Source organism: Acomys russatus, chromosome 3, assembly GCF_903995435.1.
Source record: "Acomys russatus chromosome 3, mAcoRus1.1, whole genome shotgun sequence".
NCBI lineage: Eukaryota > Metazoa > Chordata > Mammalia > Rodentia > Muridae > Acomys > Acomys russatus.
Genome location: NC_067139.1, coordinates 48,401,525 through 48,417,083, shown reverse-complemented (window position 1 = coordinate 48,417,083; position 15,559 = coordinate 48,401,525). Strand labels below are relative to the sequence as shown.

Here is a 15,559-nt window from a genome sequence, read left to right as displayed (position 1 = left end):
AGAAATGTGGTTAGTAAATGCTTCCTCTCTACTGTCTTGTTCTTTAGGAATCATGCTTAAAACTACTTATTTTGCGAGCATGCGTACATATGTGCGTACACAGCACATGTGTTTGCGTGTGTGCGTGTGCGTGTGCGTGCGTGTGTGTGTGTGTGTGTGTGTGTGTGTGTGTGTGTGTTCAGCAGCTGTCTGTCACCGTGTGTGCGGCAGGCTCAGCAGCAGCAGCAGGGGCATGAGAGGCATGCCCTCCGCAGCTTACACCTACTTGTGGCTCTCTTGGAAAGCCTTTGGAACTGCTTTGAGGACTGAAGGATCTCTGCCCCTAGAAACTCACACTGCTGAAGCTCAGCGTGCCTTTGAGCCAACAGCTTCATGGATCTGTCAGTCACTCTTTCTATGAGGTCATCCACCTATGATAGACAGATACAAAGAAATGAAACTGCTAAAAGCAAAGAAATGGTGATTTTTTTTTTTTTTCCCTAAGCATGCCAAAGTAGTATTCTAATTCAGCTCATAGCAAACAGAGCTTGAAAACAGATTTACCACACAGGGGTTAAGAAGACCTCATTTCTTCTCAAGCCTGTATGTGCCTTGTGTTAATGGAATTCGTTTAGTCTTTATTATGCACTGGGTATCATCCTTGGTCCCCTTAGCAGTCCCTTACCCACTCTCAGAGGCCCCCCACTGACAGTATTTCTTAATGGTAATTGTTAATTAGGCCCTGCTTGGAGCTGTCTTGCAGGGCAAGACATTAACCCTGGTCTCTGGTGCTTCTGAAACAGAAAGGTAAAGTCTTTGCCTAGTACCTGCATCTGAAGCTTTCCTACTGTCAGCTCTGATTTCCGGAGGATGTCTTCCATGCTCTGTTTCTTCTTTTTAAGTGCTGGAAAGCGTGCTTTCTTTTTTGATGAATATGGTGCCTATTGTCAAAATGCAAAACATCCCATTAAGAAATGCCTGTCAGGGTCTGCACTGGCATCACCCCTGGGCATTCTCTCACAAAGTGCTTGTCTGCCAGGTACCACAGTTGAAATTCACATTCTCCGCACCCCATGTAGCTCCTGGGTGCCTAGGGCTCTCTTTGAAGAGTTCTGTGGGGTGCAGAGAGATGAGATTATTGGGCTCTGAAAGGATAGACAGTGTCAGGGAAAAAGCAGGTCATTGGAAAAGACAAGAAGAGTTTGCTTTGTGTTGTAGGCTATTCCTGGTTTTACAGGGGATTACAGGAAAGATCTGATGGACATGGTCTTGCTTTTATAGGAATTGCAGTCCAATAGAGGGTGAAATTATTAACCCATGATACTGTAGAGCAGTGGGGGAAAGATAATCTTGTATAATGGCACAATAAATACCCGGCTAGCCAAAAGCAAAATTCAAGACTGCTTTTACCTGACAGTGATAGCTAAGAGGATTGTTTGATGGAACTCTCTGCCCTTCTGCCAGGGTAGAAATGTTTACCTGGGCTGGGGAGATGGCTCAGAGGTTAAGATCACTGGCTGTTCATCCAAGGGTCCTGAGTTCAATTCCCAGCAACCACATGGTGGCTCACAGCCATCTACAATGAGATCTGGTGCCCTTTTCTGGTGTACAGGTGCACATTTGAGCAGAATACTGTATAAATTATAAATAAATCTTTAAAAAAAGAAAGGAAGGAAGAAAAGAAAGAAAGAAAGAAAGAAATGTTTACCTGTGGTGTTCAGTACAAAAAGACGCTAGCTGCAAGTGGTTATTGAGCATTTCAGTGGCAAGTGTAACGGATTTTCCCCCCTTTAGTTTTTGGTTTTTGGAAACAGTTCCTTTGTGTAGACCTGACCTGGCTATCCTAGAACTCGCTGTGTAGATCAGGCTGGCCTCGAACTCACGGATATCTACCTGCCTCTGTCTCCTGGGGGCTGGGATTAAAGGTGTGCGCCACTACCGCCCAGCCTGAGAAACTATACATTTCATTCCATCTAATTTAAAGTAATATAGCCGCAAGTGGCTATCACACAGTACAATTAATACACAGTATTCAAGAGTGGGGTTGGGGAGGGGGAGGAGCCTGACTTGCCACTAGAGTACATGCTTGTTATGTATGAGGCCTGAAATCAATTCCCAGAACCACAGTGAACGAAAAGTTGGAAGAGAATATGAATGGGAACCCTCAGCCTTTATTGGAAACCTGACTTTCCCACTCATTTCCACAAATTATCCTTAAAATAAGGTAGCATTACCACCTAGATTAAGGAATTATAACCATTTCCATGCCACAGTCTGCCACTTGGGACTGAGACAGGGAGATTGTGGATGCTGAGAATTTGAAACCAGCCAGGGCAACATAATGAGATCCTGTCCTCCGAACCACACGAAAACCAAAACCAAAACAAAGCTGGACCAGTGGCAAACGCTTTCCATTGCAGAACTCAGGGGGCAAAAAGCAGGCAGGTCTCTGCGAGTTCGAAACCAGCCTGGTCTACATACTGAGTTCAGGACCAGCTGGGAATGTATAGTGAGACCCTGTAAGATTTAAAAAAAAAAAAAAATGCTGGTCCCTAACCTGAGCACCTTAGTCCTATACATTCCTGAGGTAAAGGTCAGCTAGATGGATCTACGGGTAAAGGCACCACCAAACCTGAGGCCATTCGGCAGGACCCCCAAGACCAACGTAGTGAAAGGAGAGAAGCCAGCTAAGGCAAGCTGTTCTCAGGCTTCCATACCCAGCTGGTCTGCACAGCCCTTCCCTCACAAAAAATAAACATGTAATTAAAATAGGCCAGAGGTGGTTTCATTCCAGCACTCAGGGAGCAAAGGCAGGCAGATCACTGAGTTCTAGGACAGTCAGGGCTACACAGAGAAACCTTGTCTCAAAAAACCAAAATAAACAAAATTAAAAAGGTGTCTTTGGTTTAGACTCAGACCCATCCAATCTTTTTACACTGAGGTATCACCTACAAAGATTTATACTTTAAAACCAAGCAACTAAGCTACAAATCAATCTATAACCTGGGCCTGGGGAGAGAGTTTGGTAGGTGGAGTGCTTGCTCTGCATGTTTGAGGCCCTCAACTCAATCCTGAGAGCTCAGGTTTTTAAAAAAACAAAACAAAACAACAACAACAAAAATCAGGCTTTGCGGTACACTCTGATAGCCAGCACTGTGGAAACACACAGGCAGGAGACCTAGGCCTGCTGGCCTGGGAATCTCAGAGCAAAATGAACAACAGTTCCTGAAGTAAGTAGCAGCAGTTCTCTGGCTTCCATAGGCATGCATGTGTGTGTTCACCAATGTGCCGCTGGTAAATTCCTTGTACAGAAAGAAAAATCACACACAAAACTCAATGCTCTAAGTTTACAAAGTTAAATGTTTATCTATTTAGGCTGCATTCAGCATGTGGTCTACAGGTTGGACATGCCTGAATCATCTAGCTGTGACAATGCTGTAAATGTAGCCATTTGAATTAACTCGTTTTTGATATTGTTTTGTTGTTTGCTTGGTTTTGGTTTTTTTGTTTGTTTGTTTGTTTGTTTGTTTGGTTGATTGGTTGGGTTTTTTTTGTTTGTTTTTTGAGACAGGGATTCTCTGTGTAGCCCTGGCTTTCCTGGACTCAATTTGTAGACCAGGCTGGCCTTGAACTCACAGAGATCTGCCTGCCAGTGCCTCCCTGACTGCTGGGATTACAGCATGCTTTTGATTTTAATTAAAATTAAATAACACTAATTCAGGTATCTACTCACTCTGGCTACGTTTCACTCTCAAATGGCATGTGCGAGTACTAACCACTTTATAAGAGGGACGGTGATGCCTTTGCAGAAGCTGCTGTCGGGCAGCACCCCGGTCCACACAGCATCTGGATCAGCCACATTCCTAGTGTGTAGCCGAGACTTTGGAACAGTTCAGTCAGTCTGCACAAAGCTCCAGACTCTAGTGTAGGCCAGACTTCAGTAGGACTGAACAATTTGAGCTCAGAAGTAGATCTGATCCGGAAAATACCCAAATTGTGCCTTAAATTCTCAGTGGAAGCTCACAAACAACAAGCGCATGGGATGACCATGGGTGAGTGACGGTGAAAGGCAACTTGATTTTGGCAAGTTGACCCTAGCACTTTACCTTCTGCAGCCCCGAAGGAAGTGACGTCACAGATAATCGCTTGGTAGTTCTCTTGGCTCGGAGGAGCCCGTCTCCTTCAGTTACCTCTTCTGTTTCTGCTTCTACAACATCTAGCTGTATAGTTGCTTGAGGAGGAGGAAGGAATATATGAGGATCACAGTTGTAAACATAGTCTTCTACCCGGGCTGTGGTGGCACACGCCTTTAATCCCAGCGCTGGGGGCGGAGGGGGGCAGAGGCAGGCAGATCCCTGTGAGTTCGAGGCCAGCCTAGTCTACAGAGCGAGTCTGGGACAGCCAAGGCTACACAGAGAAACCCTGTCTCCAAAAACCACAATCTTCCTTGGCAAAATAATTCTGGAAAGATGACGTTATATGCTGCTATTCTGCCTTGGAAACCTTCCTTTCTTGGGATTGAAACTAAAAGGCAGATTTGCTTTTCTGGTGTTAGGATTTCTTCTGCACATAGTTGTCCCTTGTGGCCAGAGTCTTGGGATGGTGATAACCGTTTTGGACACTTAACTTTGTCCTCCCTGGCTTTCACTTTGGCCATGATGGAATTAGGAAAAGGAACCTTCAACTACGAGGGTTAAATCAAAGTAATGAAACAAACTTTGCATTTGTTCTCCCGAAATGCAACCAAGACTCCGTCACTCACACACCATCAAAATGGATCTCCCTTATCTAGCAGCCTTTCCTTTAAAAAGTAAAAAGCATTTGTTTGTTGTATGTGTGAGAGTGCACTGAGTGGGTAGCGTTTGCTGAGACCCAAACAGGGCATCAGTTGCCTTGGAACTGGATACAGACTGTTGTGAGCCTCCATGTGCGTGCTAAGAGCTGCCCCTGGGTCTTCTGCAAAGAGGCAAGTGCTGTCAGCTACCGAGCCAGCTCTCCATCTCAAAGTAGGAGCATTATTGATTATTTTCTTATATCAATTCAATCTCAACTCACTAGACATAATGGCAAATTTAAAATGCTACCAGAGGACAAGTGAGATGGTAAGAAAAGGCACTTGCCAGCAGACATGAGTTCAATCCTCAGGCCCCACATTGTAGAAAGAGAACCAACTTCAATAAGTTGTCCTCTGATCTCCACATGACCACACACACACACACACACACACACACACACACACACACACACACACGTAATGCATTTCTAAAAGATTTAATTATGTATGTGGGGGGGGGGGTGGTATGAATATGTGCACATGAGTGCCGGGGCCCGTAGAGGACAGAGAGGACATCACTTCCTCTGGGCCTGCAATTACAGGCTGTTTCATGCTGAACTCAAGTCTGAAAAACAGTATATATTCATAAACTACTGAACCATCTTTCTACTTCTGTAATGAATAGGGGCCTGGGGGGAGGGGGCTCAGTTGTTAGAAACACTGGCTCTTCTTCCAGATGACATGGGTTCAATTCCCAGAATCTGTGTGGAAGCTTACAACTTCACTTCCAGGGGATCTGATACCCTCTTCTGGCCTCTGCAGGTACCAGGTACACACATGCAGTGTACTGACATATGCAGGCAAGGCATCCATTTGCATAAGATAAAAAATACAAATATTAAAAGTTCATGAAATAAATGATACTACAGACTCTTTAAATGGCCAAGTAGGGCCTGGAGAGATGGCTCAGAGGTTAAGAGCACTAGCTGTTCTTCTAAAGGTCCTGAGTTCAATTCCCAGCAACCACATGGTGGCTCATAACCATCACTAGTGAGATCTGTTGCCCTTTTCTGTCACACAAGTATATATATAGGCAGAACACTGTATACATAATAAATAAATAAATCTTTTTAAAAAATGGCAAACTAGAAGCTGTCTCCATGTGACCCAGTGAAGGAAAAGAGCTGGAAAATGAAAAAGTATGTTGTATTCCAAAGACAGAGAGGAACATTTAAGAAATTCACAAAACAACTTAAAAGTGCTCTGAGAATGGCTGGGGATATATATATATATTTTAAATCTAAGCCAAGCTGAACATGAGTTCCAGGCCCAGATGCCCCATTGAGGTGGGGAGTGGAAGCAGAAGTCTAATTCAAAAGCTAAACTAGGCAACCCTGCTGAAAGGAGATGGGCAGCCCTCCTTATGATAGGCCCTACAGTCCTCACAAAGCATCTAAACATTATAGATTTTGCTGAGACTTCATAATTGTAATTTTATCAACAAGTAAGCAGTTAAAAAGAATTCTGTTTTATCATCCTACATAACTCTAAGGGCAGTGTTGAGAAACCATCTTAAAAAAACAAAAACAAAAACCAAACCAAACAAACAAAAAACACTCCAGGGTTTCTTGGCTGTTCTGGACTCCCTTTGTATACCAAGCTGGCCTAGAACTCACATAGATCTGCCTGCCTCTGCCTCCCAAGTGCTGGGAGTAAAGGCATACTAAAAGGGATCTTTCCATTTGAAATGATTTAAATTATAAAAATCTTTCTCACAGGTAAAACCAGCCGCTTGGGTGTTAGTTAATTCCAGAGGTTGTCCAGTTGACAACCAAGAACAGCCATCAAACAGGCTTATGAATTTTTAGAATTAGTATTTTGAAAATGTCCCTATTACTGAAAATAGTCTACAGATTCAACACAACTCCTAAAATTCTGACAGCATTCTTCACAGACAGGACAAGACTATCCAAACATTCATATAGAAATACAAACAACCCCAAATAGCATTGTTAAGCAGAAAGAGAAAGCTGAAGTTATACTAATACCTTATCTCAACCTATACTATATAGATCCATACTGACAAAACAGTACAGCACTGTATGGCACAAGAGCAGTCACATACACACAGAAGAACAGAAGTTACCCACACAGCTATAGCCAAATACCTACTAGAAGAGTCAAGAACATCCACCCAAAACCAACACAGCTCTTCAACAAAATGGATATCTACCTTCAAAACAGTGGAACCAAATCTGTAGCTCTCGCCATACACAACAGATTATGTAAGATCCCAAACTCTCAACTGCTGCAGAAAACGTGCAAAACACTTCAAGCTGTTGCCATAGGGAAGGTCTTCCTGAGAACAACTCCATTAGTGTGGGAGAAAATCACAAAAATTGACCAATGAGCTTGCATGAAATTAAAAGGTTTAATTAAAATTAATGGGAACACAATGGAAACTTGCTTAGTAGAGGGATGAAAGCATCAACAAAACAAAGCAAGAGAGTATGTGCTTCACCTCAAACTAAAACACCTGCTTCTAACTAAACACTACACTGGGCTTAAGCACCGCTCTCACCTGGCTGATGACTAGCAAGGATGAGAGCACACTGGCTACCAGGCAAGAAGCAGAACTGATGCTGAGAACCAGAACGCGGCTTTCCAAATCTGACAATTTCATGACAGAAAGTCATTTTGAAACTTCACATTTTGGCCGGGCGGTGGTGGCGCATGCCTTTAATCCCAGCTCTCGGGAGACAGAGGCAGGCAGATCGCTGTGAGTTCGAGGACAGCATGGTTTATGGAGCGAGTCCAGGACAGTCAAGGCTACACAGAGAAACCCTGTCTCAAAAACCAAAAAAAAAGAAAAAGAGAAACTTCACGTTTTGATTCATATCTTTATAAAAAAACATCGGACTTGATAACGCTTTGAGTAACATTCTCAACTTGAGTGGTATAATCACTAAGTAGCACTCTCTGTAGATGATTGGCTGTGCGGAGACGGCCACGTAGCTTCATCAAACTTCTGCACCTGGCTCTTTCCTCAGTATTCCTCTGCTCCTCCTTTCTGTTGACTCTAAGAAGTCAGTGGGCAGCGAATGTATCCTTAGACAATGGAACCTGCGGTGCACAACTCTGTATCTTTAAAATAGGCGGATGCTAATTTTGTTTTTGCTTTCTTTTGTTTTGAGACAGGGTTTCTCTGTGTCACCTTTGGTTATCCTGGACTCAATTTGTAGACCAGGCTGGCCTTGAACTCACAGAGATCTGCTTGCCTCTGCCTCCCAGATGAGTGCCCAGCCCTGATGCTAATTTTTTACATTTTGCTTTATATCCTGGTCGTAGCCCCATCCCTCCTCACCTTCTCTCTCGCTCCCCATCCTCTCTCCTCTATTCATCAGAAAAAGGGAGCTCCCCTTTCCATCCACCCCAGCTCATCAAGTTGCATCAGGACTGAGTGTGTCCTCTTCCCCTGTTGCCTAGCAAGGCAGTCCCACCAATCAGAAGGATGAAGAGATGGTCCACAGAATGGGAAATAATATTTACAGCTACACATCAGAGATTAATATTATATTAAAATAAACTCTATAAAGAACTTCAGCCATTATAGGAAAGGTGGCTTGTGCCTTTAGTCCTTGCACTTGGCAGCCTGAGGCAGGTGGGTCTGTGTGATGTTAGAGCTAGGCTGTTGGACAGAGTTAGTTTCAGGCCAGCCTTGGCTATATAGTGAGACGGGGTGGGGGGTGGCCTCCAAAATTAAACATTAATAAAGGAAATCATTCAATCAACAAGAGGACTAAACAGTGGAATAAGTAGTTCTCAAAAGCAAGGAAATGTCCAGTGCTGGACATGGTGGTATATGCCTTTAACCCTGGTACTCAGTAGGCAGAGACAAAAGAACCTCAGTGAGTTCAAGGCCAGAAAAAAAGAAAGAAAGAAAAAGAAAAGAAAAGAGAAAAAAGAAATGAAAGAAAAGAATGTCCAATAAATATTGGAAAAAGTATTGAACATCCTTAGCCATTAGGGAAATGTACATTTCATCTCCCTTAGATCAGAAATGGCAAATAAAAAGGCTAAATGATAGGGAAGCCATAGAAAAAGAGGAACAGTAGACACAGTTGGTGGGATGCAAACTGTTTCAAACATTCTAGAAATGAGGATGAAGACTCCTCCAGAAACTAGCCACAGAACCATACTATGCTCCAGCAATATCATACCTGGGCACTTTCCACAGAGATGCTTACACGTCCGTGTTCATTGCTGCAGTATTCATAATAGGCAAGAGATGGAATCAGATGTCGCCAACAGATCAACATATAAGGAAAAGAGGGTGCCTAACACACTGAGGTCTTATTCAGTCACAAGAAAGGGTGAGAACGGGATATTCACAGGAAAATGAATGAAACTGGAAATCATAATGCTAAGTGAAATCAGCCGGCTTTGGAAAGACAAATAATACTCAATTTCCTTCATTTGTAAAATATGAGAGGAAGTACAGAGATCCACGTATGCATGCATGTACACGTGCGTGCGCGCGCACATACACACACACACACACACACACACACACACACACACCATGGAAGAAGAATGAAGATGGGAGGAAGATGTCTACTGGGAGGAGGAAGCAGGGACAAAAGAGTGCAGCGGGACTTACATGCTGTGTCTACGAAGGGGAAGCATTAGCAGCAAAGTAACAAGTTAGAAGTCAGAAGGTAGTGAAGACGTAACTAAAAACAAAGGGTGTGTGTCTGTGTGTGTGTGTGTGTGTGTGTATGTGTGTGTGTGTCTGTGTGTGTAAATGCCACAGTGAAACCCATTTCATCGTAAGCTAAACACACACATACACACCACACCACACACACACACACACACACACACACACACAGATCTGTTATTCTTGCTAGGCAAAATGAAATTGGTTTCAGTTGAAAACTGATATCACAATTATCACTAAAACAAATATTTCAGAAAGATAAATGAAGGACTAGGAAGACAGCTGTCCGCAGGGTGCTTGCTGCGTGAGTGTGAGGACAATCCCCACAGCCCTGGGGGAAAAGACACAGAGGCTACATGAGAGCAGAGACCATGACTGTTCCACTGACTACTTGACAGATGATTCTGTGAGAGGCACATATCAGGCAGTTAACAGTGTGTTTGGTTGGTTGGTTTTGTGGCTTTTTGTTTATTTTGGTTTTGTTTTGTTGTGTTCTGTTCTATTTTTGAGACCAGGTTCCTCTGTGTATCCTTGACTCTCCTGGAATTTGACCTGTAGCCCAGGCTGGCCTTGAACTCACAGAGTTCTACCTGTTGCTGCCTCCCAAATGCTGGGATTAAAGGCATGAGCCTCCACTGCCCAACAGTAGTTCTTTTTATTAAGTAGCGTTTAATATTGTGAAGTTCAGTAGAGAAAAACAATTGCCTTCCAGCTGCAAAAAAGGACAGGGTGATAATGTTTAGGCTACATCCTGATAGATTGGTTTTTTGAAGCAGGGTTTCTCTGTGTAATAGCCCTGGCTGGATTCAAGATGTAGATCAGGTTTGCCTTGAACTCACAAAGATCCACTTTCCATGCCCAGCTTGTGGGAAGTGGAGCTGGAGAGTGAAATAAGATAGTGGGGGTAAAAAAAAAAAAAAAAAATCACCCAAAACCATTATGTTCATTCATGAAGTTGTCAAATAATAAAAAGAAATAAATACGTTTTTAAGATTATACAAATGATGGGGCTAGAGTGATGTCTCAGTGGTTAAGGGCACTGGCTGGCTACCTTTCAGAGGACCTGGGTAGCTCACAACTATCTGTAAATCCCAGGGGATCTAATGCCCTTGTCTGGCCTCTGTGGAGCACCAAGCAAGCATGTGGAACACAAACATATATGCAGGCAAAACAAAACACTCGTACACATAAAGTTAAAACTTGTAGAAATGAAAATCAAGCCTGCTTTGTGTCTTGACAGTTATAAACACCATTCTCCCATTCTCTGTGCAACCGCTGCTGCTGGGACTAGGGCAGCTGTGCTCACGTCCCTAGAAGTGACACAAAAATCCATTTATGCATCTGTGTGCACAGACGTTTAAATTAAGTGAGTTTAGGAGCTGAGAGGTGGTGGCACATGCCTTTAATCCCAGCATTTTTTGAGGCAGAGCCAGACAGATCTCTGTGGGATCAAGGCCAGCCTGGTCTATAGAACTAGTTCCAGCACAGCCAGGGACACACAGAGAAATACTGTCTGAAAAAGCAAACAAACAAACATACAACAAAAGTGAGTTTAGAGTGAGTAGACAACTTATTAACCAGACTCAGGAACCTTAAAGACAATATCATCTATTTTTCTCAAACTGTATATATATATGTCAAATTATATATGTGTGTGTGTGTGTGTGTGTATCAACTGATGTGGAGAGATATATACATATATATATATATACCAACTGATGTGGATCCTGGTAAAGTATAGATTTTTGTTGCTTTTTTTTGTTTTGTTTTTTGTTTTTTGGGGCTTTTTTTTTTTTTAAGACAGGGTTTCTCTGTGTAGCCTTGGCTGTCCTGTACTCGCTTTGTAGAAAAGGCTGGCCTTGAACTCACAACGATCCACCTGCCTCTGCCTCCTGAATGCCGGGATAAGTATAGATTCTTACGCAGTAGACGCAGGTGGAGCCAGTGATTCTGCATTTCAGACAAGCTCTTCAGCCTGCCATACTCCGAGGAGAAAGTTAACTCTTTGTCACCATAACAAAGTAATTAGCCTAGGTAGAGAAACAGTTCTTTGGATTCAGGTCAAAGCTTTTCCAGCCATGATCCAACAGATCCAGTGCTTTTAGGCCTCTTTTGGGGTGACAAACAACAATGGTAGGTAGTGAGAAACGGGGCAAAGCTGCACATTATGACCCAGAACTAAAAGAGGGTGACTAATGAGTGGGGTTGGTTTGGTGCCATGTTCCCCTGTAGGGCATGTCTCCAGTCACTATGGAAATCCCCATCAACCCCACTCCTTCCTGACAATAACACCCACTAGGACAAGCCAATATATGGCTCTTGGGGACATTCAACATCCACACTGCAGCCCATCCTCATTTTACTGATTCTCTTGGATACTTAGGCTAAGTTGCCATTGGTTACCATTCTGTGAGAGCTTTCTCATCCTTGGCTTGGTGAATAACCTGGGAGACGGAAGCTCCTTGACGAATCTGGGCAGTAGGCCCTGTGCGTTGTCGAGGGCAGCTTCCTTCTGCTCCACGGAGCTCTCGGTGCCACCACTGGCTGGCTGGCTTCCGCCCTTGCAGGACAGCATTTTCCCAAGAACACTCCTCATTCTCTTCATCAGGTTTCTTTTCTGGTTGTTTTGATTTTTATGAAACCCCAAGGCACTTTCATTCACTGGTTCCTCTTTGGGGACCAACACATTTTGCCTAGCTGAATTGGTAGACACAGCTCTATGCCATCTAAGCAAGCAAGCAAACAAACAAACAAACAAAAATTCATTAAGGATGTAAAAAAAAAAATTGGCCAGAGACGTGGCTCAGTCAGTAAAGTATTTGCTGTGCAAACATGGGGACCTAAATTCAGATTCCTAGAACATGCATAAAATGTTTGGTGGGGGAAAGGACACAGGAAGGCCAGCAGGGCCGACTAGCAGAACAACAGCAAGTCCCGGGATATGAGAGACCTTGCTTCAAGGGAATACAGCAGAAAGCAATAGGGGAAGACAAGTATGTCCCCCTCTGGCCTCCATACTAGCTAGCAGGCACCTGCACACCCACATGAACACACGCTCACATGTTCTCCAGTTGCCTGCTTACTAGTCCTTCAAGAATGTCATCAAAATGGGTCAATGCAGTGTATGGCATTTCAAGCCTCTAACATTTGTTTGTTTCTGTTTTTTGTTTTCTTTTTGTGGGACAGGGGGATGGGCTCCAGGCCGTGGAATACTAGACAAATGCTGTATTAGCAATCCTTACCCTCAGCCTTGGGGTGTATGTGCTTTGTTAATATAATTCTCTGGGGTCAACGTTTCCTTTCTTTTTTCTTTTCTTTTCTTTTTGTTTTCATTGCTGAGTGATATACCACAATATGGATTTACTGTGCCGTGTTTAACCATCCACTCATCGAAGAACATTCTAATTGTTTCCATTTGGCTGCTATTATGAACAAAACTATAAATGATAGCTTTTGTGTGATCATACATCTTCCTTCCCCAAGCGTGAAATCGCAGCTGTAGCATGACGTGATTACTTTGCTATGCTGCGTGCATGATACTATGTTTGTCATGGTGCACGTCACGCATGACTCTAACTTGGCTTAAAATAAATTCATGACCACTGAGATGTTCTTCACATACTACCTACTGTACCTCAGGGGCCCCCATAGTGTGTTATTATCCTCCAGCCAGACAGTGCTCCATCAGCCTCAGAGAAAATCATGCCAGCAAGAGATACTAGTGGGTATGTGGTCACCGGGGTTTGATGCCATTGGTCTCACTCAGAACAACACCTGCTGACTGCACAACCTTGCACATGTTATTTAATTTTTACAAGATTCAGTTTTCTCATCTGAAAATGGGCATACTCTTACTAGAAATCTGAGAATAAAAGGAAATAATTTATATACCTGGATCCTAATAAGCCCTCAACATTTGTCAGAGTTTGTTAGCCTGAGGATCAAGTGAGGACACACATTCTCAGGGTGAAAAGAAGGCAGCCTCATGGGTTAGCCTCCTTCCTTCTGGGAGCAAGGCCTCAGATGTACATTAGCAGCTTCTGGGGTCACCATTCACACCAAATCCTAATGGCTGTGCATAGCTGTTGTAATACATTTCTTGTAGGTGGCAATAAAGTATCCTGAAGAAAATGTTCCATTTCCTTACTTGCCCAAAGATGACTTGTCAGCTGGTATCAACCTTCTGTGAACCCTCCAAGACTCTTAGGAGCTTGAATGTTTTAATAACTCACATGGTCACAAATATGTACATAGCCACTCTCACACAAACTAGAAATACATTTCAGAATGGCCATGGATCCTGAATGCCATCCATGCAACTGCTCAGTTTGCTTTAAGCAGGCAGTGGTGGCACAAAGCTATAACCTCAGCACTCGGGAGACTAATGCAAGAGGACTGAGCACAAAGCCAGCCTGAGCTGTTACAGAGAGAATGAGCCTCGGAAGCAACAGACAAACCACGTTGTGTCTTCTTTCCCCGACCCAGCACTGGTTTATACCACATTAGAGAAACTCACTTGCTCCAGGACTTGGGAACTCCTGTCATGTCTGTCACAGAAAGGAACTCTCCTTTTTAAAAAAAAAATTATTTTGTTTTATTTTGGTTCCTTGGTTTGGTTCTTGCTTGTTAGGAATGAATTTATTTGCTCACATCATTTCTTCCTTAAACACTGATTTCTTTTTTTAAAAAAATAATTTATTTAATTTTATTTTAGCGTGGGGGTATCAGAGGCATTGGAACTGGAGTTACAGACAGTTGTGAGCTGCCATATGGTGGCTGGGAATTGAACACGGGTCCTTTGGAAGAGCAGACAGTGCTCTTAACCACTGAGCCATATCTCCAGCCCCAAACACTGATTTCTTAGTGGAAGTGAACATCTCTGCAATATTTCACCTGATACATATCCACGTTTAGAAGTTTGATCTGGGACACCCCAGCATCTCAGACAAACACTTCGTTTGCATTTCTCTGAGCTGTGGCTCATGGGTCTACTATGAAAAAAATGCCCAGATACATTAGAGACCAAATTGCCAAACTGAATTTCAAAATTAAAACATGGCATGTTCCCAGTAGCATATGCCTCTCTTTATGGTGTTGCCTTTGGCAAGAAATACCAGGTCTAAGGCTGTTTTGATGTTTCATTGAAGAGTGTTCAATGATGAAACAGAATTAGGACACAGTTCAGCAGCAGAAGTTATTTTAGCATTAATACATCTTCAAAATTGCGTATTTATTGGTATGGGCTGTGAGAAGACTAAAATATTGAAACTGGCAAAAAGTATGTACTTAATACTGACATTAATCTCATATGACACAGTAAAACTCAAATTCAGGTGGAAAGAAAAGCCTTTGCCCTGTTACAGTTGAGGTTTTAATAACTGCAAAACAGGACTTTGACAGCATTCTGCATCCCTGCCTGACGCAGTACCCCTCTTCCTTGGAACACGGACAGCCTAGATTCTAAAATTATAATGTTTAAAAGGTCACACCACCTTCTCTAGTCATCACAATGAATCTTGTTTAATGAAAAGCCCCGGAGGTACCAAGGGAAAGGAAATTTGTCTTTGTTACATACCCGTCTATCCCCTTCCCTCGGAATGAGCCGCTTTTCCTTTTGGGTTGCTGAATTCTTTGGTACTGGCCAATCTTCCCAAAGGCAAGCTTTAGGGGCTCAGAGCCACACAGCTGAGCTTGCTCCATTGCTGTCAGTTTCAGCTGTGACTGCCGTTTTGAATGTCTTTAGCTCTTGAGCTAAAAAAACAAAAAACAAAAAACAAAAAACTTCTTTAAAAAAAAAAATCATCCCATGACTGAGAGTACTGTCTAATTTTTGGATGTTTGGAGCAAAATTTTGGACTGTCCTTAGTTTCACTTGTGCGACTGGATGTGTTTTCCTTCAGAGCCTTGCAGTGATGCATGTGACAGGAGTGTGGGAAATTCCACAGCATCTTGTGAAATACTACACAGAGAAGGAACACTCAGAACAAAAAGGCGCATCGTAATTGATAATCATACTTGGCTATCCACGTGTGTGTGCTGTAAGGGAGGAAGGGGCTCGAGGGTTTGCGCTTTTCTCTTAGATCTTT

The 15,559-nt window shown here is 43.1% G+C and overlaps 1 protein-coding gene across 1 annotated transcript; it reads right to left on the bottom strand.

The window, feature by feature from the left end:
• Positions 1–187: 187 nt before the first annotated feature.
• On the bottom strand, positions 188–15,194 carry C3H3orf49 (chromosome 3 C3orf49 homolog). Its single transcript, XM_051139875.1, has 5 exons — positions 15,049–15,194; positions 11,877–12,199; positions 4,086–4,210; positions 807–920; positions 188–410 (listed from the first exon to the last, which is right to left on the bottom strand). Exons 1-5 carry the CDS (start codon positions 15,171–15,173, stop codon positions 213–215), a joined length of 885 nt encoding a protein of 294 aa, XP_050995832.1. The 5' UTR covers positions 15,174–15,194; the 3' UTR covers positions 188–212.
• Positions 15,195–15,559: the final 365 nt, after the last annotated feature.